Source organism: Vipera ursinii (genome assembly GCF_947247035.1).
Source record: "Vipera ursinii genome assembly, chromosome: 2".
NCBI classification, from domain to species: domain Eukaryota; kingdom Metazoa; phylum Chordata; class Lepidosauria; order Squamata; family Viperidae; genus Vipera; species Vipera ursinii.
Genome location: NC_139513.1, coordinates 283680359 through 283703808, shown reverse-complemented (window position 1 = coordinate 283703808; position 23450 = coordinate 283680359). Strand labels below are relative to the sequence as shown.

The 23450-nt window shown below is 55.5% G+C and overlaps 1 protein-coding gene across 8 annotated transcripts; it reads left to right on the top strand.

Annotated features, from left to right (window-relative positions):
* The first annotated feature begins 4283 nt into the window (after positions 1-4283).
* Positions 4284-22889, top strand: TPM2 (tropomyosin 2). Of its 8 annotated transcripts, none has more exons than XM_083356554.1 (9): positions 4284-4525; positions 4890-5015; positions 15493-15626; positions 16584-16701; positions 16803-16873; positions 17496-17571; positions 18893-18955; positions 20417-20486; positions 22713-22889. In XM_083356554.1, exons 1-9 carry the CDS (start codon positions 4412-4414, stop codon positions 22793-22795), a joined length of 855 nt encoding a protein of 284 aa, XP_083212680.1. In that variant the 5' UTR covers positions 4284-4411; the 3' UTR covers positions 22796-22889. The 8 variants fall into 8 exon arrangements, with proteins under 8 accessions (XP_083212680.1, XP_083212678.1, XP_083212677.1 ...); XM_083356552.1 differs by lacking the exon at positions 17496-17571 and adding an exon at positions 18665-18740 and having other exon boundaries at positions 4285-4525; XM_083356551.1 differs by lacking the exons at positions 17496-17571; positions 22713-22889 and adding exons at positions 18665-18740; positions 20741-21220 and having other exon boundaries at positions 4285-4525.
* Positions 22890-23450: the final 561 nt, after the last annotated feature.

The window sequence follows — 23450 nt, the reverse complement described above, 5'->3', positions numbered from 1 at the left end:
AGGAGGAATTCATGACCCTGGTTGCAATAAGCTTCCACTTGCTCTTATAAAGTAGGGGAACTCCTGGGTCATCCTGATGGTGGGGATGGGGAGGGGGGGAAGAGCGGGGGTGGGGGGGGGCGGGGGAGGACAGATAATCCAGATTTGAATTTCCTGGAGGCTCTTCCATCTTGGAGGGATCCCACTCCTCCCCAACCGGATACTGGAGAAGCCTCCAGTCAAGCACTGGGTTAGGACCTCCACATCATCGCTTTGCCCCAAGGACCAAATTTATAACTGGGTGTCATCAATAAGCTGATGACCATCATCATTGTGACATCATGACGGGATCTCATGCTGATGGGGTAATTTCCCCAATTAGCCTTATGAATATGTTAAAAAAGGAATGGGAAGATGAGAAGCCCCTGAGGCACTCAAGAGAGAGAGGGGATTCCTGCAGAACATTCCTGCCCACCATTCCAACTCCTTGCAGACAGACCAGAAGGGTATCTTGGGATTGAAAAACCAGCGAGAAGAAGAACCAGTGGGGCTATCCCCTTCCGATTCCAGGAATCCCCACAAGCACAACTGATGTAATTCTGCTGCTGGATCTAAATCCTGATCTAACCCCTGACCCCGGGGATCTAAATTACCTCTAGGGCTCTTGACTGCTTTTTCCAGATCTCTTCTAGAAAAGGGAGGTTGGAGACCATTCTAAATTCCTCCAAAGCAGGTCAAATGAAGTCTTCTGCAGGAGCGGGAGTAGAGATGGTGGAAACCTCTTTTCACTCCAAGAAGCAGCATTGATTGGTGCCTAGAAGTATCTGCTTTCTCAAGATTCATAGATTTAAAAAAAGGGGCCCAGATCACTTCACAACATAAAGTAAGAAGCTGGGCTGTCTAGCTACAGCCCAGCTTCTGTAGAATACAACCATTCAGCCTGAATGGTTTGACTTCAGATCCACAGTTGGTGACGATTTATGGCACTAGTGCAAATACAGAGGAATTATTTAAGATCAACAACATTCCTTTAGCTCAAGATGGCCTTACTCTGGGGCTGCTGAGGACTGATGGAATGCAAACTTAGTCCTTGAAACCGAAAGTGGCTAAATCATCCGGCAGAACTCAGAAGGTGCCTCTGCAGAAGGAGACTTCACCCGAAGCATAACACCATTCAGGCACATCACAAAGGTGAGGTTCTGGAAATGCAACAGGCCACAGGTGAGTTGCTCAAGATCAAGAAGGCATGGAATAAAATTGAGAGGTCATATTCTGCTTGGATGTCCCAAGAGAGGCGCAAGAATGGAAGAACCCAGGTCCAGAGAAACTGATGGGGGTGGTTCAGGATGGGGGTGGGGGGGGGTGGGCTTTGGTGGGCTGCATTTCAAGAGGAAGCTTAATGGCCAGGTTTTCTGGGGGCTTTCACGAGAATTGCTGGCTGAGCAGGCAGTTTGATTCCAGTTCTAATTTTAGGAATTAAAGATTCTTTAATAAGGTAGGCTAATTAATAAGCAAAACTGAAGAGACACGCACATATTTAGATTTAAAATTAGATAACCTATGCAGTAAAGTGAAAACACTTTTACCTTGAATTTGGGCAATTTTTTGTGTGAATTAGTGGCAGACTAACGTGGCCTTCCACTGACTAAACTGTAACGCAGAGCTTTTTTCTGCATTTTATTTTTGGTTTTTTCATGTAGCAATGTGCTAATTTAACCTTTTCTTACATTCTAATTAATATTGTTAATATTAAAAAAGGTAATGGTTCCCCCGCACATGCGTGCTAGTCGTTTCCGACTCTAGAGGCCGGTGCTCATCTCCGTTTCAAAGCCGAAGAGCCAGTGCTTGTCCGAGGATGTCTCCGTGGTCATGTGGCCGGCATGACTAGACGCCAAAGGCGCACGGAATGCTGTTACCTTCCCACCGTAGCGGTCCCTATTTTTCTACTTGCATTTTTACGTGCTTTCGAACTGCTAGGTTGGCAGAAGCTGGGACGAGTAACAGGCGCTCACTCTGCTACGCGGCACTCGGGATTCGACCCGCCAAACTGCCGACCTTCTGATCGACAAGCTCAGCGTCCTAACCCACTGAGCCACCGCGTCCCTTTATTGTTACTATTACTTCCCTTCAAAGCATGAAGGCTGCATTTCTACTACACACTCAAATCAAGCCGAAACTGGACTTGGGGGATTAGGGTTACGTCTGCGCAGGAACCAGCAGTCCATTTCTTTGGAGAGAAGTTGGGTTTCAAAGACAGGATGAGGCTGGCCAGGAAAGCCGCAGGGCCCAATCCCGAACAAGAGGGTGGAGGGCAACTACTGACCAAGGGGCATGGCCATGTGCCAGCACACCTGCAGAGGTTCACCTGCCTGGCCTGCAAGACTTTGGTTGCATGTGGGAAGAAGGCATGGGACCCTGGCGGTTTTTCTGGGCCTGAGAAGACTAGGAATCACAGGTTGGGGCAGAGCCAGTGCTCAGGCCCCTCAGAGGCGTTTGTCCTTCTAGAGTTTCTTCTGCCTCGGCTGCTCTGTGGGAACTGACAAGCATGGACAGATCCCTTGCAGTGAGGCAGAAGAAGAGAGCCTTCAGGCTGGCTGGTCCACCAGCCTGGCAGTAGAACTGGAAGGCTTGTTGGGACTTCCTTTTTTTATTTTATTTTAATCCCATTTATATCCCACCCTTCTCCGAAGACTCAGGGTGGCTTACAACCTAAAGCACAAATCAATGTGCTTAGCAATAGCCTTCATTCTACGTATATGCCTGATTATTAGGGCTTTTGCCCCCCCAAGCGGCATTATTACAAAGTCAGCTTATTGCCCCCAACAATCTGGGTCCTCATTTTACCTACCTCGGAAGGATGGAAGGCTGAGTCAACCTTCCTTCCTTATGACTCTGTTTCTAAAAGGCTCCGGTGCCCCTCATTGTGCTGGAGTCTGGGGAGAAGCCCTGGGACAGCCAATCAGCAACCCAGCAGGCCTGGCAAGGCAGCAACTGTGCCAGGACTGGAGAAGCCATTCTTTGTCCAAGCGACCTGCCCAGTATTCTTCCCCCCCCCACACACACACACACCATGGTCCTAGGAAGCCACATAGCAGGATAGCCCGATTGAGAGTCGCTCTCTGACTCATGGGTGACCCTTGAGAAAGGGGCTGTGCTGGCCATGAGGCTTGGCTTTGCCACCCAACTGGGGCCTCTAGGGGACTACCACCGGGTCTGTGGTCCTGCCCATCCTTTTCTTGGAGCGAGGGACCCCCCCCCCTCTTCCTCAACAGCTGCGCCTCAAGGCCTGTGCACAGGTCTCTCAGCCTTGCATGTGGGAAAGAAGGGCACGAAAGGCCCCCAACCTGCCCCTGTGCGGTCCCCACACCTGGTCCCAGGCAGCCTACTGGCCTGCTTCTCTCTGACTGGCGGCACACAGAGACCGAGGTCCTGCCTCCCCTTGCGCCTACATTCGTCTGCCTTGTCCCCACCAGGGTGGCGGCCCACCAGCATAATCCCCCCCCCCCATTCCAACACCAGTTTTGACTCTGGACCAGCAGTAGGCCATAGCGGCATGGCCCCGCTGCCAACTCCTACAGCTTGCCTCTCTTCCCGCCCCACCCCTCCAGTGCCAGTCCACTCCGGGGAGCTTTTTCCTAGCTGTTCCATTCTCTCATTCCCAAATCCCAGCCTGGAGGTCTGACAAGTTTTTCACCCAGGCCCTGGGACTACTGTAGTCCTTGATGTGTATTGCAAATGCAGGAATTTATTCAGATCCCTCCAACAGCCAGTGCCCCTCCCAAGCTCCCACCACCACCACAGATTTCCCCCCCCCGAATCCCAAAGGTCCTTGCACCCCCTGCCTGCCGCGGTCGCTCTGGCGCAGTCCCTTGGCACGGCTGGACAGCGAGGGGATTCGGATAGAGGAGGCTGTAGCCCAGGCTTTGCTCGGCTGAGGGCTTCACTTAAGCCGCCACTGGTGTCTGCCACGCGTGATCCTGCCTCCCGGTTCCCGATTCCGGGGCTTTTGCACCGAGATGTAGCAGCGGGGCCCCGTGGCTTGGTCGCGCGACGTAGCGGGCCGCAGAGAAATCCGTCTCGGCGGGGCTTATGGAGCCTCCAGGCCGCCCTGACTCGTTGGGAGGGGGGCCGGGAATGCCGAAGCGCTGACGGCCAAACGGGGAGAGATGCGCTGCCCCCTTGGCGGTCTGCCTTTCTCTCCCCGCCCGCAGGCCGGTCCGAGTTTGCCAGCTTGTCCCTAAAAGGTGCTGCTTGGTCGGCGGGGGAGGGACCGGCCCCTCCCCAGCTTTTAGGCAGCGCCAGAGGTCCGGGGCGCCCAGCCAGCACCCGCCGCTCCCGGCTCCACTCGGCTCCTTCGCGTCTCCGCCGCCCGTCCTCTCCTCTTTCTCCAGCCGTCCGTTCCGTCGGTCTCCCAGCCGCCGCCGCCGCCACCATGGAAGCCATCAAGAAAAAGATGCAGATGCTGAAGCTGGACAAGGAGAACGCGATAGACCGAGCCGAGCAGGCGGAGGGCGACAAGAAGCAGGCGGAGGACCGGTGCAAACAGGTGACTCGCCCGCGACTGCCCCGGAGAGCCGGACCCATCTACAGCCCGGGGTCCCCGGCTCCCCAAGCCCCCTTAACCTTCTTTCCCGCCGGGCACATAGGCTCGGGGACCCTGGGTGCCCTTCGGAAAGGCAAGGGAGGTCCTCGGTCCCTCTCCCCTCTCCTAAAGTGGCGGAGGTCGAGAGGGGCACCCCTCGGCTCTGAGTTCAGGGCGGCATCTGCCTTCCCCCGCTTTCCCCCCCCTCCTCTCCCCAACCCCCCCTCTCCCCCGTTAAGCCTCGCTGGCGGACAGCAACGTCCCAGCCACCGCGCCGCTTGACTCCCGGCCGCCTTTTTTCTCTTCCACCCCGTCCCTCTCTCCGCAGCTGGAGGAGGAAAAGCAGGGCCTGGAGAAAAAGCTGAAGGGGACGGAGGATGAAGTGGAGAAATACTCCGAAGCGGTCAAGGAAGCCCAGGAGAAGCTGGAGATGGCCGAGAAGAAGGCGGCCGACGTAAGTCAAGGGAAGGCTGGCGGGGCGGGGCGGGGCGGGGCGGGGTCCGTGGGAGAGTGCTTTCGGGGTAAGGGTCGAGTTTGCGGGGCGGGGTCGGCCGGGGCGCACTGATGAGCAGCGGCAGATGAGATGCGACGCCCCGGCAGGTATTCCGAGCGCTTTAAGCCTCGAGCAGCTGCTGCCTAGGGCGCCGGGGAAGGCGGGGGGGGGGGTTCCGCGCCGAGTAAATTGGACTGCCCGAAGCTTAAGAGAGGCATCGCCGGGCGCCGCGCCAGCCGCCCGAAAATCCCGTCAAAAGTCCTGCAGTTACAATTCCTGAGCTCCCTCCTCTATTCCGGGCAGACCGGCTTTGACCCCTGGCGAGAAGGCCGCGCAGGTGGCCGCGGGCCGGTGGCGGAGTAATGTTAACTTGGCACCCTATAAATAAACGCTCCTTTCCAAGCCGGGCCCGCGTCTGGGTGGAAACCAATCCGGGAAACTTAAGGAGCTGCTAAAACGGAGCTGCCACTTGGAGGACAGCCAGCGCACACCGCCGTGGTCAAATACCCCTGCCTGCCGGCGACGAGCAGCACCCACGGCTGGGGAGGCTGGCCTGGCCAGAAGGGAAAGCAACAGAGACATGGGGGACAGGGCCATATCCAAAGAGGAGGAAGAGGAAGGCTCCGGCAGGCCTGCCAGTTTCCCAGAGCGTGAGGAATGGAAGCGCCAGGCCCAGATCTGTGCTTGGACCCCCAGCCTTGGCTGGTGGGCCAAATCATGCAGCAGAGGGCAAGGAGAGGGGGGGGGGCTGTACAAGAGAAGCTCCGAGCGCTGGAACAGAGTCTCCTATTCACCAAGGGCAGCTTCTTCGTGGGACCACCTGCCCTTTCCAATGTGCAGGCTCTTCCAGGCTGGTGCCCACCGGAGGAGCCAGGCTCCACTGCTGAGATGTGCAAAAAAGGATCCCTCTTTCCAACCATCCAGACCTGCCTGGAAAACCTGGCTTGCCTCTCTGGCACTGGGACCCAGTTCGGAAAGGAGCTTTTTCCCTGCCTGGAGCAGCTGGATCTCCTCTACCCAAGGCACCTCCAGCATCAGGGAACTGCTGCTCCCCTGCCCCCAGCCCAGGAGAACCTAAAGGGCACCCCCAGCATCAGGGAACTGCTGCTCCCCTGCCCCCAACCCAGGAGAACCTAAAGTGCTCCCCAAGACTCCTCTTCCCTCTCCACAGAGGATCCCCACACTTCCTGGGGCCAGGGCCTTCAGCAGAAGCTGGGAGGAAGAGGGAACGCTGCCGCCCTCCTCTGGCCGCCTTCTCTCCCTCTCGCCTTTGCTCATATTTGGTGATTCCCTGAGCCAGGGGATGGAGGTGGGGCTGGCGGGGGGAGGAGCAATGCCTTGGAAAGTCCAGCCGCTCTTCCCTCCTGGTGGCTCCCTCCGCCTCTACTGCACCCCAGGGTCCCGCGTCCTCCTTCCGTCCCTGTGCAGAATCCCCACGTCACCCCTCTTTCTGGATCTGTGTAGTGCTTGCTGCTGGGGTGTTGGATTTGAAGGGAACTGAAACTGCACACGCAGACACCTGTACTAACTATGGAAGTCTTCGGAGGACCGTGTGATCCAATCCCTCAAGAGGATCGAGGCTCAATCCGGTGGCAAGGAGAATTGAAGGGGAAAGGTTGCCCAAGATGGGTGGAAGTTCCTAAAGAAAAGCAATTCTGGTGAGGAGGAGAAAAAACAACAACAGAAGATGCTTTAAAAAGCCCATGAGATTGCACAAAAAGGTGTAATAAAGTTCTGAAAATAAGCAAACCCAAATGAAAAGAGACTCGGGTCACAAAGGAAGTGAAAAAGACAAGCCCTCTTGAATTGTTTGCTGGCATCAAGAAAGCAAATCTCTGAAGAGTTTAGCAGAAGGCGCTCATAAAAGGGGCTTTAGTTACCGCCAAAATAAAAAGAGCCAGGCTCAACGGAAGAAAGCAAAGCACTAACAGGTTACACTTTCCATCTCCTATTTTGGTCCACTCTTCCCCCCCCCCCCCCCCCGTTTTCCATCAGACATTGTGAGAGATGGATGGGTTGAAGAGCAGGAATGAAGCCTGAGATGAGAGAAACAGCCAGATGGAGGAGAGCATCAAAGAGGCCTGGAGAAAAACAAATATCTGTCTTCCAAAAAAAAAATGGGGGAGGGGCAACAATAAAGAACAAGTGAAGCTTTCTGATATTTCTGCCTTGGAAGAACACAGAGCAGTTCATAAAAAGACTGATCTATAAGCATTCCGACGGGTTAATCAACACAAACCTCCATGGATTTCCAAGAGGAATCTTGCCAGATTACTCTTATACAGTGTTTGTTCATGTAACTTCCTTAATAGATTGTGGGAATGTACCTGTTGATTTCAGCCAAACATTGCTGCACCCCCACAATATGCTGATTAATGAACTAGTTGAGCATGGCTCGATGGCCTTGGAATTAAAGACCTCCAGGGCTGGCTTGAAAGTAATCCTTGTAGCATGATGGTTAAAGCTTTTTGCATCAGACTGAATGAAGGAACTTGCTTGGATGCCGCCAGGGTTAACCCTGGGTTCTCTACTCTTCAATATTTTTATTAATGAGTTGAATGCTGATCAAATCTGAAGGCACCTCAGCTTTTGATAAGATAGCTAATACCCTAGAGGGCAGAAATAATAATCAAAACTATCCTTGGAGCTTGGAGAAATGAGCTGAACAGAATGAATTTAACAAGACCAGTGCCATGTTTCTTCAAATGTAATGCCAAAATTTTATCCAATGTGTGTGTGTGTGTGCGCACACACATACACACACACACTAGATGAGGGGTTCCAGGCTTGGTAATCGTACTTGCAAAAAAACCCCAAGAACCTTGGGGTGGATTGCAAGTGAGTTTAAAGCAATCATGTGACATGACTGCCAGGATGAAAATCTTTAGGATGCCGGACTGTGGTTCCAGGTTAGCTGTGCTCCAACCATCTCAAGGACGGTTTTGTGCTTTAGGAGGAGATATTGAAATGAAATGCCAGGGACAGCCCTCCTTTTCCAGGTTTGTCCTTCCATTTTCCAACCTGTAGATCATGTCCATTTGTCCACAGCACATGACTGGTCCATCTCTGACCTCTGGCCAGCAGCGGATGTAGGTTCAGCCACAACTCAGCCTGGTTGGCCAAGCCCTGAAGAGCATCAGAGTTCTGTCACAGGTTGTGACTCTGGAGAGCCAACAGAGTTGCCCTGAACAGACAATTGAATGGACATGCTGCCCCTGTGAAGCAGCTGAGAGGGACAGAGCCTTGGTGGAGCAGTGGGCTAATGCCTCCTTAAGTAACACCAGCTGCCTGCAATTAGTGCAGGTTCGCATCCCACCAGGCTCAAGGTTGACTCAGCCTTCCATCCTTCCGAGGTAGGTAAAATGAGGACCCAGATTGTTGGGGGCAATAAGCTGACTTTGTAATAATGCCGCTTGGGGGTGTGTGTGAAAGCCCTAATAAGCAGGCATATACATAGAATGAAGGCTACTGCTAAGCTTGTAAGCCGCCCTGAGTCTTCGGAGAAGGGAGGGATATAAATGTAATTTAAAAAAAAAGACTGGGTCAAGACAGGCTGGGTTTAGCAGGGTGCCAGGATGCCAGGAGGACTCTTGGCACTGGTCCTCCTTGGGGGTAAGAGCGATATCAGACTGTGAAAAGGAGAGGACCAGAGGGCAGGAGGGGAGCCAGCAGCCAGACAGAGGAGCAGGGGAAGTGCAGCCAAGTGATAGAAAGGAGGGTGAAACACCCCCCCTCCCAGAACTGCTTTCCCAAATCAAGTATCAGCCAGTTTGAAGCTGAAATCCCCACACAGATCCTTCCTTGGGACCAGCTGCGGAGAAAGGAATTCTTTTAAAAAGAACAGTGAGATTTAACTTGGGAGTTCAACATCCTGCTGGAGACACTCTCTCACAATGCTTCTTCCTTCAAACTCCTTCATAATGCTGTACATGCTTGGAAGCCAGGCCCCAAAGTGGTCTTTGGCTGTTCCAAAACCAGACTGACTTCCTGCCCTGTGTCAGACCAGAGACAAGGTGGAGATGAAGGGAATGTGCTGGCCTTGCTGGGTACAAAGCAGACCTATCCAGGTCAGTTAAAAGTTTGCCCAGTAGCAAAGGCTGGCTGCAGATTTGCTGAGCAGATGGTTGGGAAAAGTCATTTCCTGTAACTCTGGAGAAAGAGAACCTCCAAACGGGAGATACCTTTATTTGCAACCCTCATCCAAGAGAAAATGCTTAGAACTGCCTTCTGTGGGTTGAGAGAGCCACAGCCTGGGCTTCTCTCTCTGCCGGTCCCGATACTTTGCCTGCCTGCCCACCTGCCACTGGGCTGAGCAGGATTGCTGCTCGGTTTGCTTCAGGATTTTAAATGAACTTTACACCACCTGGTTTCCAGCAGCAGAAACTCTGAGTTCACAGACTCTCTTCTTGACTTCCACCAGTGCTTTTTGCTCTCTGGGGGGGGGGGGAGAAGAGAAGCCCATCATCCGTCCCTTTTTTTCAGCCGGGGAAGTCTCAGGCAGAGTTGCGAGTCTGAAGACATCCATCAGCCTGCCCTCCACCCACCCACCCCAATCGAGAGCCATCCTTCATCTAGCTGGGCATGAAATAGGACAGGAAGATGGCAGCTGAAGATGGTGTTAGTCAATACAAAACCTGCCAACTGCCAAGTCCAAGTATGTTTGAAGACGACCCCAAATCCTCTCTAGAGATTCCGCCGTTTCTTCTAAGACAGATGGCAGTGTTCTGCTCAGCGCCTTGGGTGGATATTTGGAGGCCCTGGAAGTTGAGAATGGGCTGTTATACCTTACCTCAGGGGTCTTCAAACGTGGCCCTTTTAGGACTTGTGGACTTCAACTCCCAGAATTCCTCAGCCAGCCATGCTGGCTGAGGAATTCTGGGAGTTGAAGTCCACAAGTCCTAAAAGGGCCAAGTTTGAAGACCCCTGCCTTACCTGTTTGTATACTGGAGGTGGATAGCGGCAGTCTCCAGTTACACCACTAGGTGGCGATAAACTTCCTTGGGAGGAATGGACTCCTCCGGGCAAGTGACGGGAGGCCAAGCTGGCTCCTTCAGGATCCCCATGGATATGACTGAAGTCAGGGGGGTCTTCAAACTTGGCCCTTTTAGGACTTGTGGACTTCAACTCCCAGAACTCCTCAGCCAGGGCTGGCCAAGTTTGAAGACCCCTGACTTAAGGTCATCCTGGGGCTCGGCCGAGGGGCAGCGGGCTTTTCCCTTCCCCCTCTCGAGGCGTCTCTAGCCTCACCTTGGCGCTAGGTGCGGAAACCCCACCTGGGCTGAGCGGAGGCTGTCGGCTTGGCTTGAAGCGGGCTCTTTAAGGCAGGGCTTGGCCGAGCCCGCCGGAGGAGGGAGGCGCATGCCGGGCAAAGCCGGTGGGGCGGGGAGAGGGGGAGGAGGAAGAGGAAGAGGTGTGGGGGGGGGACGGCGGCAAGAGCAGCTCGAAGGGCCGCCTCGGTCCCCACCCACCGCGCTTCTTCCTGCTGGGCGGGCGGGAGAGCGAGCGAGCGAGCGAGCCGAGGGAAGGAGGGCCAAGAAGAGACCGCGGCCCGAGACCCCCGCCAGCTGGCCGGTCAGTCCGTTCGCTCTGCGCCCGCGTCCACGGCGGGTCCAGCGGCCCCCTCCATCCCCTGCCCTCCGCCTCGCCCCCCCCCAAAAAAAAAATTCTGGGACCATGGCCGGGGGCAGCTCCATCGAGGCGGTCAAAAAGAAGATCCAGACGCTACAGCAAGTGGCGGACGAGGCCGAAGAGCGCGCCGAGCACCTGCAGCGGGAGGTGGACGCCGAGCGCCAAGCCAGAGAACGGGTGAGCGGCGGGCCCCGATGGGGTGTCCCCTTTCCCCACCCCACCCATCGCCCGCCGGGCCCCGCGTCGCGGCCGCCCTCCGAGGGCTGCCCGGTGTTCCTCTTCGAAGCATGGACAGAGCGCCTCGTGGCCTCAGCCCCACGGCCGGCCGGCCGCCAAGCCCAGCAGCAGGCGACTCTTGTTTCGGGCGCAAGAGGGTGCTTTGCCAGGATTCCGGGCAGCTCCGTCGTTGGGCTGAGCTGCCCTTTTCGGATCGATCCTCCTGGGCTCCCGCCGAGCGGGCCCTGCCCTGCGCAGGTACGCCGCCTCCTGCTTTGGGGGGCTGGCGCGGCCGCTCCTCCTCCCCTTCTCCGGGCCAGGGGAAATTCTTCCCTGGCTCAAGCGGAAGCCCGCACCAAGTCTGGCTTTCGGGGACCCCGAGCTGCTGCTGGCCGCTGCTGGCCGGTGCCCGCGCTCGGCACGGCGGCTTCGCATCCTTCGCGACCCGCTGGATGGGCTTACATTGGGGGAGCAGCAGCCCCCCTATAGCCTCCCACTGAGCCAGGCCACGGTCACCTGGATAAGTCCCGGGCGGGGAGCCGGCTGGCTGCTTCTGATTGCCGGTGGATGTGGGGAGAACGCTGGGCTGCTGTGCTGGAGGACTTGCTTCCCCTTCCTACCTGGACAGCTGAAACTGAGGGGGGGAGAAGGAGGGGGGGGTTCTGGCTTCTGGGAGAGATGGGCCCAAAAGCAAAAGGTTTAATGATGTGAGGAGAGGCAGGTTGTGCTTGGTTCAATTCCCAGGGTGGACACAAGGTTCCCAGAGGCTTATCTCAGCCACTTGGAGGAATCATTAAAGGAGAATATTGTAGCTCAGGGTCGACATGGGGGGTCTTTGTCGGCTGTTTTCTTGCAGGCTTCCATGACCCAAACTAGGTAACATCATCAGTGCTACTGGTTTGCTGAGTGAACTGCTGTTTTCACTCTGCGAAGTATTTCAGAGCTGCTTTGAAGGCGCATCTAGTTGTTTTTTTTCCTGTGCAGTAACTGCTTTCTGGATGCTTTCTGGATTGAACCCTCAGCCTCCTTCACTGTGGAATGCCATGTGGGTAACAAAGGGGGTTGTCCTACACACACACACACCCCGCCCATGGCTGATCCAGACTTACTGAGGCTCTGCACTTCCAAGCCCCGTGAACTGTTCATGCAGGGTGTGGAAGTAGTAATAATAATAATAATAGATTTGGAAGGGACCTTGGAGGTCTTCTAGTCCAACCCCCTGCGCAGGCAGGAAACCCTATACCATTTTGGACAAATGGCTGTCCAGTCTCTTCTTAAAAAACTTCCAATGTTGGAGCATTCGCAGCTTCTGGAGGCAGGTTGTAAAGCTCGCTCGGCTCTAATGTTTCTAGGTGGGTTGCCTTCAGAAGTGAGCCCCCAGGCCTTGATGGCTCAGCAGGGATTGGCTGAGGCTTCTGTGAGGGCACCGGATTCCATGGGTGAATGTTGGCAGTCCAGACAGGAGAGCCGAGTCTTCTGGGTGCAAAGACAAGGCCCTGGATGGAGAAAGCAGGAACTGGGCTGGGCTACTTGGACCGTTTGTCCTCTCCTCCTGCCCTGCGGCCTGGGTGCTCTGAGGCTCCTCTCCAGTCCAGGCCTGGTTGCTTCATCCTGGGCTTGATTGCGCCTCCCCCTCCTCTCCTTCCTCTCCAGCATGTTGTGTCATGCACTAGTTTCCTGCCAGGCGCCCTCTCCGAAGCCCTGAGAAGAGGCTGCTTTTTCTGACCCTCTTATATGGCCCAGGTTCTTGGGCCTCCCCCATGCCAATGGCGGCTGGACCTGGCAGGATGCTCCTCCCTTGCCTGGAATGTGTGGAGTTGTGGGGGGGAGGGCTGTCTCGCTCCTCCTCGCCCCCCTGCCCCCCTCTGAGCGTGCAGCCCACCTCCATCTGCTGCAATAAACAGGAAATCCTCCCCCCCCCAGCTCGCATTGTCCTTTTCCTCTGGGGAATATGCTGCTGGGGGGGGAGGGGGGCATTCCTCCTGCTTTAGTCAGCACTGCCTAAAAGAAAGCAGCAAGGCTCCCTGGGCTGTCCCACCCTTGCCGCTGCTGCTGCTGCTGCTTCACCGTTTCCCGTCAGTCTTTGCTGGACTTGAGTCAGCCTGCCAGGAAGGGCCGTTTAGGGAGGGGACCTGGAGGCCCCTGGCAGTGTGTGGGAGCCCCCACCCCCCGCCCGTGCTTCTCCATGGCGTTCCTGTTCTAAAGTCCAGAGTGTCTCAATGGGGGTGGGGGGTGGGGGGTGGGGGGGGTGGATCTTTTCCCCCATCAGTGCTGCTAGAGCTGGCCACGAGGCTGCTGTGCTCACTCGAGATGCTTGGCTCCTTTTTAAAATTCCTTTAGTGGGTTCATGGATCACTTCCGGTTCCCAGCAGTCTCCTGGCCTGCCACGCCCAGAGTCCCACATTCCTCCTCCCTCCTGCTCAATGGAGCTCCTGCTGGCTTCTGGGGGCTGTACAAGAGAGTCTATCAAGCCCCATGGGGCAGTGGCAGGTTCCCAGGCCCCAAGGCAGGATGTAGGACGAGAGAGAGAGAGAGAGAGAGAGAGAGAGAGAGAGAGAGAGAGAGAGAGAGAGAAAGAGAGAGAGAGAGAGAGAGAGAGAGAGAGAGAGAGAGAGAGAGAGAGAGAAGAGATGGGGTTGGGGTTGGGGTAGCGGGGAAAGCCAGCAGCTCTGCAGAAGGGAGGCCAAGGAGCCCTGGAGAGGCTGCCCTGTCTCTCTCTGTGTGTGTGTGTGTGTGTTGGGGGAGGGCCTGGTGGCCAGAGATGCCCGAGCACAGACTTTGTACCCAGCAGAAACGTTCCTCTTTTCTTTTACACACAGGCACTGCCCTACTCCACCTCTCCTCATCGGCTTCTCTGCCCTTTGGGGCGGCTCTTTCTCCTTCCTTCCCTGCCCATCAGATCCCCCTTCCATTCCTTCAGGGCTAAGCTGCACAGGGACACTCAGATCCCTAACCAAGCTTAGCCAGTGGTGCAAAAGCTGACCGTTCAAGGTGCTCTGTCCATCCAGCTGTTTAGAGGGGTGGAGTTGCCACCCCCATTTGGTGGGAGAGGAGGCATTCCCTGATGTTAGCAGGAATCTACAAAAGGCAAAGGGACTGTTTGGGGAATTGGGTCCCAGACTCTAGGTCAATTTCCGGGTTGATAAAGCATACGGTCTGGGAGTGAATAAGTTACTAGTGTGTTTCCCACACGTGGGTGCATCAGGATCCCAGCTTCTGCCCAAGAGAGGACTGTGGTCCCTCCCCTTTCTCTGATTCCAAAATACATTCTTTCTGCCATCCTCCAGAAAAGGGCTCCTACCTGATTTTATTACTTTTATAAATCAGTTAAGTCAATCAATCAAGGATGGGAAAGATCTCAGAAATACTGAGGTCTGTTTCCTGTATTAAACTGAAGCAGGATCAATCCATGTTCTGCAGGCTGGAGAAAAATGGCATAAGGGCCAGATCATGGGGCCTGGGGTCAGGCTGGGCATCATCAGACCCATAAGTAGACCCAGACTGTGAGATTAACTTCACGGGAAGAGTAAAAAGGGCTTTTGCTGAAATTGGCTATAACCATAGAATTTTGCAGGCCGGACTGAAGGGTGCCTCCTTTCCCTTCAAACATTCCTGTGAATTCCTGTGTCCGTTTGAGCCTCTTCTGAATATCAGTGGGACCTGAAGACCTGCTCCACCCTCTTTGCTCCATCAAGGTCATCTTCCTTGAGGTCTACAGGAAAAGGCCTGGTGTGATTGGGGCTTGCAAAGCAGGGCCAGGAATGGAGTTCCTCCTGAGGCTGGCCCTTGCTGAGGTTGGAGGTCAGGGGTCAGGGTTGACCTTCTGGGTGTGGGTCTAGGTCACGGATGGCGAACCTTTTAGAGACCGAGTGCCCAAACCGCAACCCCAAATCCACTTACTGTATGTGTGGGCATGGCCCATCGGGTGGGTGTGGCCCATCGGGTGGGTGTGGCCCATCGGGTGGGCGTGGCTGCAGTGGTAACTGCAGACAGGGTGGGACTAAAAAGTTCAATCAATCAATTCCAACTTTGCGAGATCTTCCCCCCCCCCCCGTGAGAAGTTGAAATTGATTGATTGATTGAACGAACCTTATTTTTTTGCATACAGCAGTGGAGGCCTAAAGCGAAAAGGTTTTATAAAACCCAGCTAAAGGCCTTGGACTAGGGCAATAGTGCATGTTCCCTCAGAGAGGGCTCTGCGTGCCATCTGTGGCACGCGTGCCATAGGTTTGCCACCACGGGTCTAGGTTTAATCCTGGAAGTTTCTCTGTGGGGGGCTGAAAATGTGCTTCCCTGGCTTACTCTGGTCTTGCTGTTTCCCATCAGAAGCACCCTTGCCAGGCGGTTCCCAATGTTCCTAGAAATCAATCATCTTTGGTGTGTGTGTGTTGTACTGGATGGCTCATGGGGGTTGTCTGGTATTTGGGGGAAGAACAACCAACCTGCCCTGGGTAAAGGCTGGTATTGGATCCCCACCTGGAGGTGTGGGGGAGTGAATTTTCTGAACTGTAAGTTATGATGAGACCGCTCTGGCTGTCGGTGTAAGCCTTAAGGAGGGAGAGAGACTGGTCTCAGGGCAGTAATTTCTTTGCAGGCTGAGTCAGATGTGGCATCTCTGAACCGCCGTATCCAGCTGGTGGAAGAGGAGTTGGACCGAGCACAGGAGCGCCTGGCCACCGCGCTGCAGAAACTGGAGGAGACGGAGAAGATGGCTGATGAGAGCGAGAGGTGGGACTAATGTTCATTGGGAGGCAAGCATGCACCCTTCATCTGATTAACCCCGATGAAGCCACGGGGCTTCTGGCTGAAGGGCTGGAGAGTCCTTGTGGCTACTTAAGAAAATAAGTGTAGCCCAAGAAATCTGCTTCCAGGGCAAGACTTAGATCCTCCCGTGCTATGAATCATGTCGGGCAGCAAAGGACCTCCAGCATTTTCGGTCTTGGGCGGGTGCTTCAGCCTCTTCCCATGTGATGCGTAAAGTCTTTAAGTCTTCCATGGACGTTCTTGGCCATGTATTTTGAGGGCGTCCTGGTGGTCATTTGGGAGGGGTCCATCTGACTTCCATCTTGGGGATTCAGTTGTTCTCCATGAAGAGACTGGCAAATTGGAGTCTTCTGCGCGTGACCATGTTAGGTAGTTTGCAAGAGAAACTCTTTTGGAGCACTTCGTTGTTAGTGACATGGTCCAAATAGCGAACCTTTAGGATTCGGTAGAGGCATCTTTGTTGAAAGACCTCAAGTCTCTCCTTAATACTTGCTGACGCCTTCCAGCTCTCACTGGCATAAATGGCAGTCTTGGATCACTAAAGAGGCGAGCAAAGGGAGTTTTTCAGGAGAAGGCAGGTGTAATAATACCAGTCACTCCCCAGCCCCATTCTGCCTGCCTACCTGCCTGGATGGCTGCAGAGAAAATTGTTGGGTTGCCTGGACCTGAACCCAGGGCTTTTAAAGCACTGAAGACATGACCTGCCCCTGTCCCATGAGATGAAGGAGGGGGTCAAAAGTGAGCAGGACCGATGGGGACTACGGTCAAAGCCCAGGGACCCCTAGCGAAGGGTTGTGCACTCTGGATGGTAAGCATGGCAGGGTGCAGCTGTGTGCTCAGATACTGGTGTCGAGGTTGTGGTCAGTTCTCCAGCCCAGCAGCTGCAGGAGAGTTTTCTTGACCAGGGCTTGTTTTCTCCAGAGGCATGAAGGTCATCGAAAACCGAGCCATGAAGGACGAGGAGAAGATGGAACTACAGGAGATGCAGCTGAAGGAGGCCAAGCACATCGCTGAAGAGGCAGACCGCAAATATGAAGAGGTGAGCCCTCGAGGCTGTGGGAGGGAGACGTTGGCCCTGGCCCTGGTTGCCTTTGTGGGGGGCATCCCACCCACTCATTTGACGTGGCCTTTGCTTGTCAGGTGGCCCGTAAGCTGGTGATCCTGGAGGGGGATCTGGAGCGCTCTGAGGAGAGGGCAGAGGTGGCCGAGAGGTGAGTACAGCTAGGGGAGCTGCCAGCTCCTTTGTCCGGCCACGGAGTGCAGGGGGCCCAATGGGCAGAGAGCATCCCCAGCCTGCTTCCCTCTCCTCCCTTGCCCTGCATGGCTTCCTCTCTCACAATCGGCCCATTTCTCGGCTCCCGTTTGAGAAAGCATCCCAAGCCCCCCTTCAGCCCCTGCGCTCCTTTCCTCTCTGCTCTGCAGGGAGCTGATGGGCCCCGGTGGCCTTGAAGGCAGGGTGGGGCCCTTGTGTGTAAGTGGGGAGACGGTCCCTGTGCTTCCCTGTGTGATGGTGCTTCCATCTTCTCTGGTCTTGCCCTCAAGAAGACGGACGCCAAGGTCCTTGTCTTAACTGAGCCCCCGGCTTCAGATTATTCCTGAGGCCTCTTTCCCACCCCATGTCTCTAGGAAAGAGCAAGAGGATTGACAGGATTGGCTCTCCAGAGGCACCACGTGGTTTCTATCTTGGCACAAATTATTGATGGCTTCTCCACATTTTGAGTTCTGGGCAGCCCATCCTGGGCCTAAGCTGGGGGGCGGGGGCGGGGGAGCAGCCCTGGCTGTGTAGATCCCGCTGGCCTTCTCCTCCGGCTAATCCTTGCGTTGCGTCCCCAGCCGTGTGAGGCAGCTGGAAGAGGAGCTCCGTACTATGGATCAGGCCCTCAAATCCTTGATGGCTTCAGAGGAAGAGGTACTGAGTAGGGGGCTCTTCTGCCCTCTTCTCCCTCCTCTCTTTTGCGCCTTTGCGGCGCGCTTTCTCTCCTCTGCTTTTCACCCAGTCCTGGGTCCTCGAATCTTTCTCCTCTCTTCTGCCTCCTCTGCTGAGTTTCTCTGGCTGGCATCTCTCCTGGATGCTTCGTGTCCCGATGGAGGCTCAGGTCTGGCTGCACCCCCATGGCAGAGAGGGCAAAGGAAGGTGCAGAGGGGCTGCTCTGGGGCCTCCCAGCTCAGCGTGACTGCAACGGAGGTGGTCCCTCCTCACTGCTGTTTGGGTGCTTCTTCTGGCCTTGCACGGAGGGCTGAGCAGCACTTTAGGAACCACCCATGGCCTAGTTCAGGGGTAGGCAACCTTGGCTCTTTTATGACTGGTGGACTTCAACTCCCAGAATTCCTGAGCCAGCCATGCTGAGGGGAAAGGGAGAGGTTTCCATGCTGAGCTATGCTGGCTCAGGAATTCTGGGAGTTGGAGTCCACGAGTCATAAAAGAGCCAAGGCTGCCTACCCCTGGCCTAGCTTTTCCTTGGAGGACGCAGAGGCAACTGAGGTGGGGTGAAGGGTAGTGTGTGTGTGTGTGGGGAGGAGGCGGCTGAAACAGCAGCATCTTCCCACAGAAGCAGCCGTCTCAGCCTCCATCGCCACCAGCAAGGTGACCCAATGGCCCCTTCTTGTCCCCCTGCGTTAGCTGCCCGGATGGAAAGGCAGGCTGGGCATCCCTGTGTCTGAAGGCGGCTGGCTTGGGAGACACGGGGGAAGAAGGTTCTGCTGGAGCGGCAAAGGCCCCCTCCCCACCCCCCCCCACCCCCAATTCAGCTGATGTCGTGCAGCTCAGTTTCCAGCCCTGCAAGAGGAATCTCTCTGGCCCTCTTCTTTGGGAACCTCCCCCACTTTTTTTCTCTCCACTGATGCTCTCCCTCCCCTCTTTCTCTCTGCTCCTTTCCTTCCTTCCTTCCTTCCTTCCTTCCTTCCTTCCTTCCTTCCTTCCTTCCTTCCTTCCTTCCTTCCTTCCTTCCTTCCTTCCTTCCTTCTGCCCTGCCTCTGCCTCTCTCTGTCTGGCTGGGACACAGTAAATGCGGGGACCTTGAGGAGGAGCTGAAAATTGTCACCAACAACCTCAAATCTTTGGAGGCTCAAGCTGACAAGGTAGGGGTGGGGGAGCGGGATGGGGTGGGACAGCTCCTATAAGAGAAGAGGGTCGCTCTGCAGTGTGGGGAGTAAAGGGGTGGGGGTGGGGGAAGGCTGCGGGCTGCCGCGCCTCGTCATTTATCCCTCCTCTCTCTTTCCTCTCTGCCAAGTATTCCACCAAGGAGGATAAATACGAGGAGGAGATAAAGCTGCTGACAGACAAGCTGAAAGAGGTGAGGGGGAAACGCTTCTTCTTCTGGGGGGGGGGTGTTGGGGCTCCATACGTGCGGGGTGGAAAATGGATGGAGGATCTGGCTCCGAAGGATCAGTCAGGGCTCAGCTCCTGGACCCTGGGAGGCAGGCAGGCAGGGAGGGACAGGCTGCTCACCCCCAACCCTCACCCCCCCCAACCTTGGCCATGATTTTCATTGGAGGAGGATGGGGCCACATAGCAGCAGCCCAGAAAGGATGTTCCCTGGAGCGCTAGAGAGCAGAACACACACACACACACACACACCACACCCCGTTGCTGGAGATTCTCACTGCAGGGGGAATCTGCACCAGGAGAGCCATCAAGTCCCTCATTGACTTGACGTTGACTCCTTGGCCCCTGTCCCGTCTGTTGCCATAGTCTCCGTTCTGTGGCCTGAGTACCCAGAGTTGCTGCCCTTCCTTCCTTTCCTTCCTTCTTGCCTGACTTCTCATATATTATATTTTATTGAATTTTTTTTAACATAGTCACCTTAATATCTGGTAAGTAGGGCGTCGTCTGGGTTTACCTTTAAAAGTAATCCCTAACCATTCATTTCTCTAATTCCATAATGGACATAGTAGCTTTCTTTGATTTTTCTCTTCTTCCGGTAATATTCTCTTTAACCAACCTTAAATTAATACATCTCTTCACGTTTCGATAGATAACCCTGGAATGTAAACATTTTTTTTCCTAGTATTTAACAGCCACAGCAGTATAAAGCTTCTCTAAGGGGTCCTCTTAATTAGTAGCAATCGTTAAGTCCTGTTTCCAAAGTCCTTATTTAGATTCGTTTTCCCCGCAATGTTCAAGACATTCTTACCGGTTAAGATTTTCTCAGAGTTATTGACACTTAAGCGTTACATCTTTTTCCTCATACGAGCCATCCCAACAGTTTTACCTTTCTCATATCTTAAAAAAAAGAAAAAAAGAGAAGACAAAAAAAGGATTTCTGCTGTGGGGAGACTGTGCCCCCTGCTCAGGGCGGGGGGAGCTCCGTCCTCTGCTGAGCGCCCCGTTTCCCACTTGCCTTGGCCCAGGCCTGTGCAGGCAGCCCCCAAGGGTGCCCAAGGCCCTGCTGCTTCCTTCCCCCGTTGGGAGAGGAAGGAGGCAGCTGGGGATGGAAGACATTTTTGCCCTCACCTGGCATGGCCAGATAGATCCCTGTGTCTGGACGGGGCGGTCTGGCAGAACCACCGCCGTCCCTGCGTTTTATTCTCTTTAGCCTCATCCTGCTCAGGTGGGCAGCAGGGAGCAGGTAGGGCGGGGTGGGGGGGGGGGGAAGCAGGCAGGATAGGGAGCTGGGGATGGTCCCTTGGGCCTACTCTGGGGGTTCAGAATGGAGTCAGGAGTACTCCTTTCTCCAAGGCTTCAGGGTGGCTTCTGGGCATCTCCTTCATTTCTGGGCCAATGTAAACTCTTCTCTCTGCCCCAACCCCGCCAGGCTGAGACTCGGGCAGAATTTGCTGAGAGGTCTGTGGCAAAGTTGGAGAAAACCATTGATGATTTAGAAGGTAAGTCCCCCTCCTCAAAACCTCCCCCCCAGCACTTGGCCTGGGGATGGGTGGGTGTGAGTCGATGCCTGCAGACAGCTGGGGAGGGGGGAGGATATAGTGAGACCTCAGTGCCTCTGCGCAAGAGTCCCCTCCGTCTGCCCCTCTTCCTTCCTCTCACTTTCACTCTTTTCTCCCTCCTCCTTCACTACTGCCTGGCTGTCTCTCACCCCCTGCATTACGTCCACCCTCCCTGCACTGCACGCTGGCTGCAGACGAGGTCTATGCCCAGAAGATGAAGTACAAGGCCATCAGTGAGGAGCTGGACAATGCACTGAATGACATCACCTCTCTTTGAGCCCCATCACGGCTGCACTGCCCTGCCCTGTCCAGCCACCCCTTGAGCACCCCGTCCTTCCGCAAATGCCTTGTCAGCTCTCTCCCCCTCCTCATACTTCTCCACCCCGGGGGAGGGGGGGTGAGGGGGGGTTTCCATGGAGGGAGTGGGGTTTTTCTACGCCCAAGTGCCTTAGGGCTGCACTACAGGGGCGCTGGCTGTGCTAAGAAAGCAGCCTGCCTTATCTAAAGCGGGGGACTCGCCGGCCAGGGAAAGGCCCATTGCCTGGGTGGGACGGGAGGGCCGCAGACCCCTACTGGACCCTCCTGGCTCTGCTTGTTCGTCCCCCTTGCCTGTCTTCCATGGTGCCTTCCATGTTCTGTTCTCCTTCATTTCAATAAACATCTCTCAAGCTCTCCTTCTCTTCTCTCCATTTCTGCCTCTTCATTTGAACCCTTGGGTTGCGCCCATCAAGCCTCATGCCCATCAGCCCTGCCGCCGCCCACCCCCTCACCTCTTTGGGTCAAGCGGAGGGTGGGGGAGTAACAGAGCCAAGATTCCTCACCAGCAGTTAGTCTCACATTTCTCTGGCTTGGGGTTCCCAGGGCGGACAGGGTGTGTGTGTGTGTGAGGGGTGAGGCCCCAGATGAGTGGGGGAGAGGCCCAAGCAAGGCGTGTGGAGCAGCTCCAGGATTCCCAGGCTCCGCTGTCTGCCAGGTGCACCGAAAGTGGGAGCCGAGCTGCCCTCCTTCCCGCGGGTGCAGCAGTGAGAATCGGTCAGTGCCTTTTTCCGGGGTGTCATCCTGGCACCCCGCAGCAGCTGCTGCATTAAGAAAGTGCTCCCTTGCCTGCCTCTCGAGGCGGACGTTTCCTGCTTCCGTGCCTGCACTTGTTCGTGGGGAACAAGGCGGAAATGGGGGGGGGGAAGGGTTGGTTCACTGGCTGTCCTAGGAGAGCAGCTGCCTTCTCTGGGGGTCTCGGAAAGAGGCTTCGGAGTGTGTGTGTGTGTGGGGGGAATCGAGCACCTGGCCTCCCCGGTTTCTGTTTTCCTCTGCACTGACGCCTGTGTCTTCCTTCTTTCCTTCCTTCTCTTTTTTTCGCTGCCGCCACCACGGACGCCTCGGCCTCTTCTCTAGCACGCTTCCAGCAGGAGACAGAGAAAAACCGTCTCCTTGCTAGAGAACTCCGGCTGGTCCTCAACGGCCTCCACAACTGAGTTAGCGTCTCCCTACTCTGGGAGGGTCCCTCCTGCTCTCGGGGTGGTGGTGGTGGTGGTACAGGGCTGTAGCAACACTTAGCTGATGTTGGGTGTCCCTGCAAGAGGGGGAAGGGCTCGTGCCTGGGGTGCATTCAGGGAAGAGGAAAAACCTCTGCCCCCCCCCCACCCTGGCAGCAGATGCTTGGAAGGGTGGGGTGTCCAGGGATGGCTGGTTCCTGGTGGGGAAGGGATGAACTCCACACACCATTGCCGCTGGGCGGGGGGAGGATCTGGAGGGAGCCTCTCCCTGGGCTGGAGAACACAGGTGGTGGGGCACAGTCCTGGTCAGCAGTGCCCCCTCTCTCTTTCCATCTTCTCTGAATAGTTGCTGCCCTCTCAGCCACTTAGCACCCTCAGCTAGCTGTGAAGCACCTGGTTGGTGTTGTGCGCTTGGCCTGGCCTTCTCTTAGCAACCAGGAGGGAGAAGGCTGCCTGCTAGCATCTAGGGCAGCCCCTTCTAGGTAGCCTGGCATCCTTGTAGCTGCTGCTCTTCTTCGGAAGACATGAGACTGATGTGCCCCTTGGGCGTGTGTGTGTGTGTCTGTGCGTGTGCCTTCCTTTCTTCCTCTCACTTGGCTGGGGGGGGCTCTCAATCTGACTGTGTGTGCCTGTGGCTCGGTGCGTGTGTCCGTCGCCTGCCTTGTGTTTGCAGAGAACCTGGCCAGTGCCAAAGAGGAGAACGTCGGCATCCACCAGGTCCTGGACCAAACTCTTCTTGAACTGAACAATCTCTGAGGGGCTGAGCTGCGCCTCCCCCCACTCCCACCCGCAGCTCTGTGCAGCGGTGCAGTGCTTCACTTTCCAGTGCAGATATTAAAGCAAGCTGAACAGCAAAGGTGGTGTGTGCCTGTTCATCTGTGGAGCTGGGTGCGAGAGGGCTCTGGCAGTGGCTGCCATTTCATGGTCTGATCTGTGGGGGGGGAGGGGAGGGGGCTCCTGGTTCCAGTGCTAGCAGCCTGCTGGCCATTGGAAAGAGGGCAGCTCCTGGTTGGTGAGGCAATTAAAAAAAACACACGAGACTTGGGGGTCCTTGGATCAGCCGTTAAAACTTTTCCAAATCCTGAAAGCCAGAGTTGCTGTTTTCTGGTTTTGACGCATGCGATATTCCTGCATGCTGACCTGGGTGTCCGCCAGACCACCCTTGAAAAATGGACATGAGCTCCTCCAGGAAGCAGATGTATTCAGGCATCTGGCGCAACTGGGGCCCTGTTGCAAGCACCCTTCCCCTCTCTTGCTGGGGCGGGGAAAGCCCAGCTGATATATTCCTGTGCTTGAGGAGTGCCAGCCTCTCTTCTGGCCAGCTGTTCTTCTGGATGAGCAGCCTTAGGAAGAGCCCCGTCCAGGGGAGGAAAGGCAGGAAATGAGTCAAACCTGAGGCTGATTCACACCA

Coding starts and splice junctions, on each gene's coding strand:
- TPM2 (XM_083356554.1), top strand. CDS start 4,412: ATGGAAGCCATCAAGAAAAAGATGCAGATGCTGAAGCTGGACAAGGAG. Junction 16,874..17,495: donor AGGGCAGAGGTGGCCGAGAG/GTGAGTACAGCT, acceptor TTGCGTCCCCAG/CCGTGTGAGGCAGCTGGAAG. Junction 17,572..18,892: donor TGATGGCTTCAGAGGAAGAG/GTACTGAGTAGG, acceptor CTCTCTGCCAAG/TATTCCACCAAGGAGGATAA.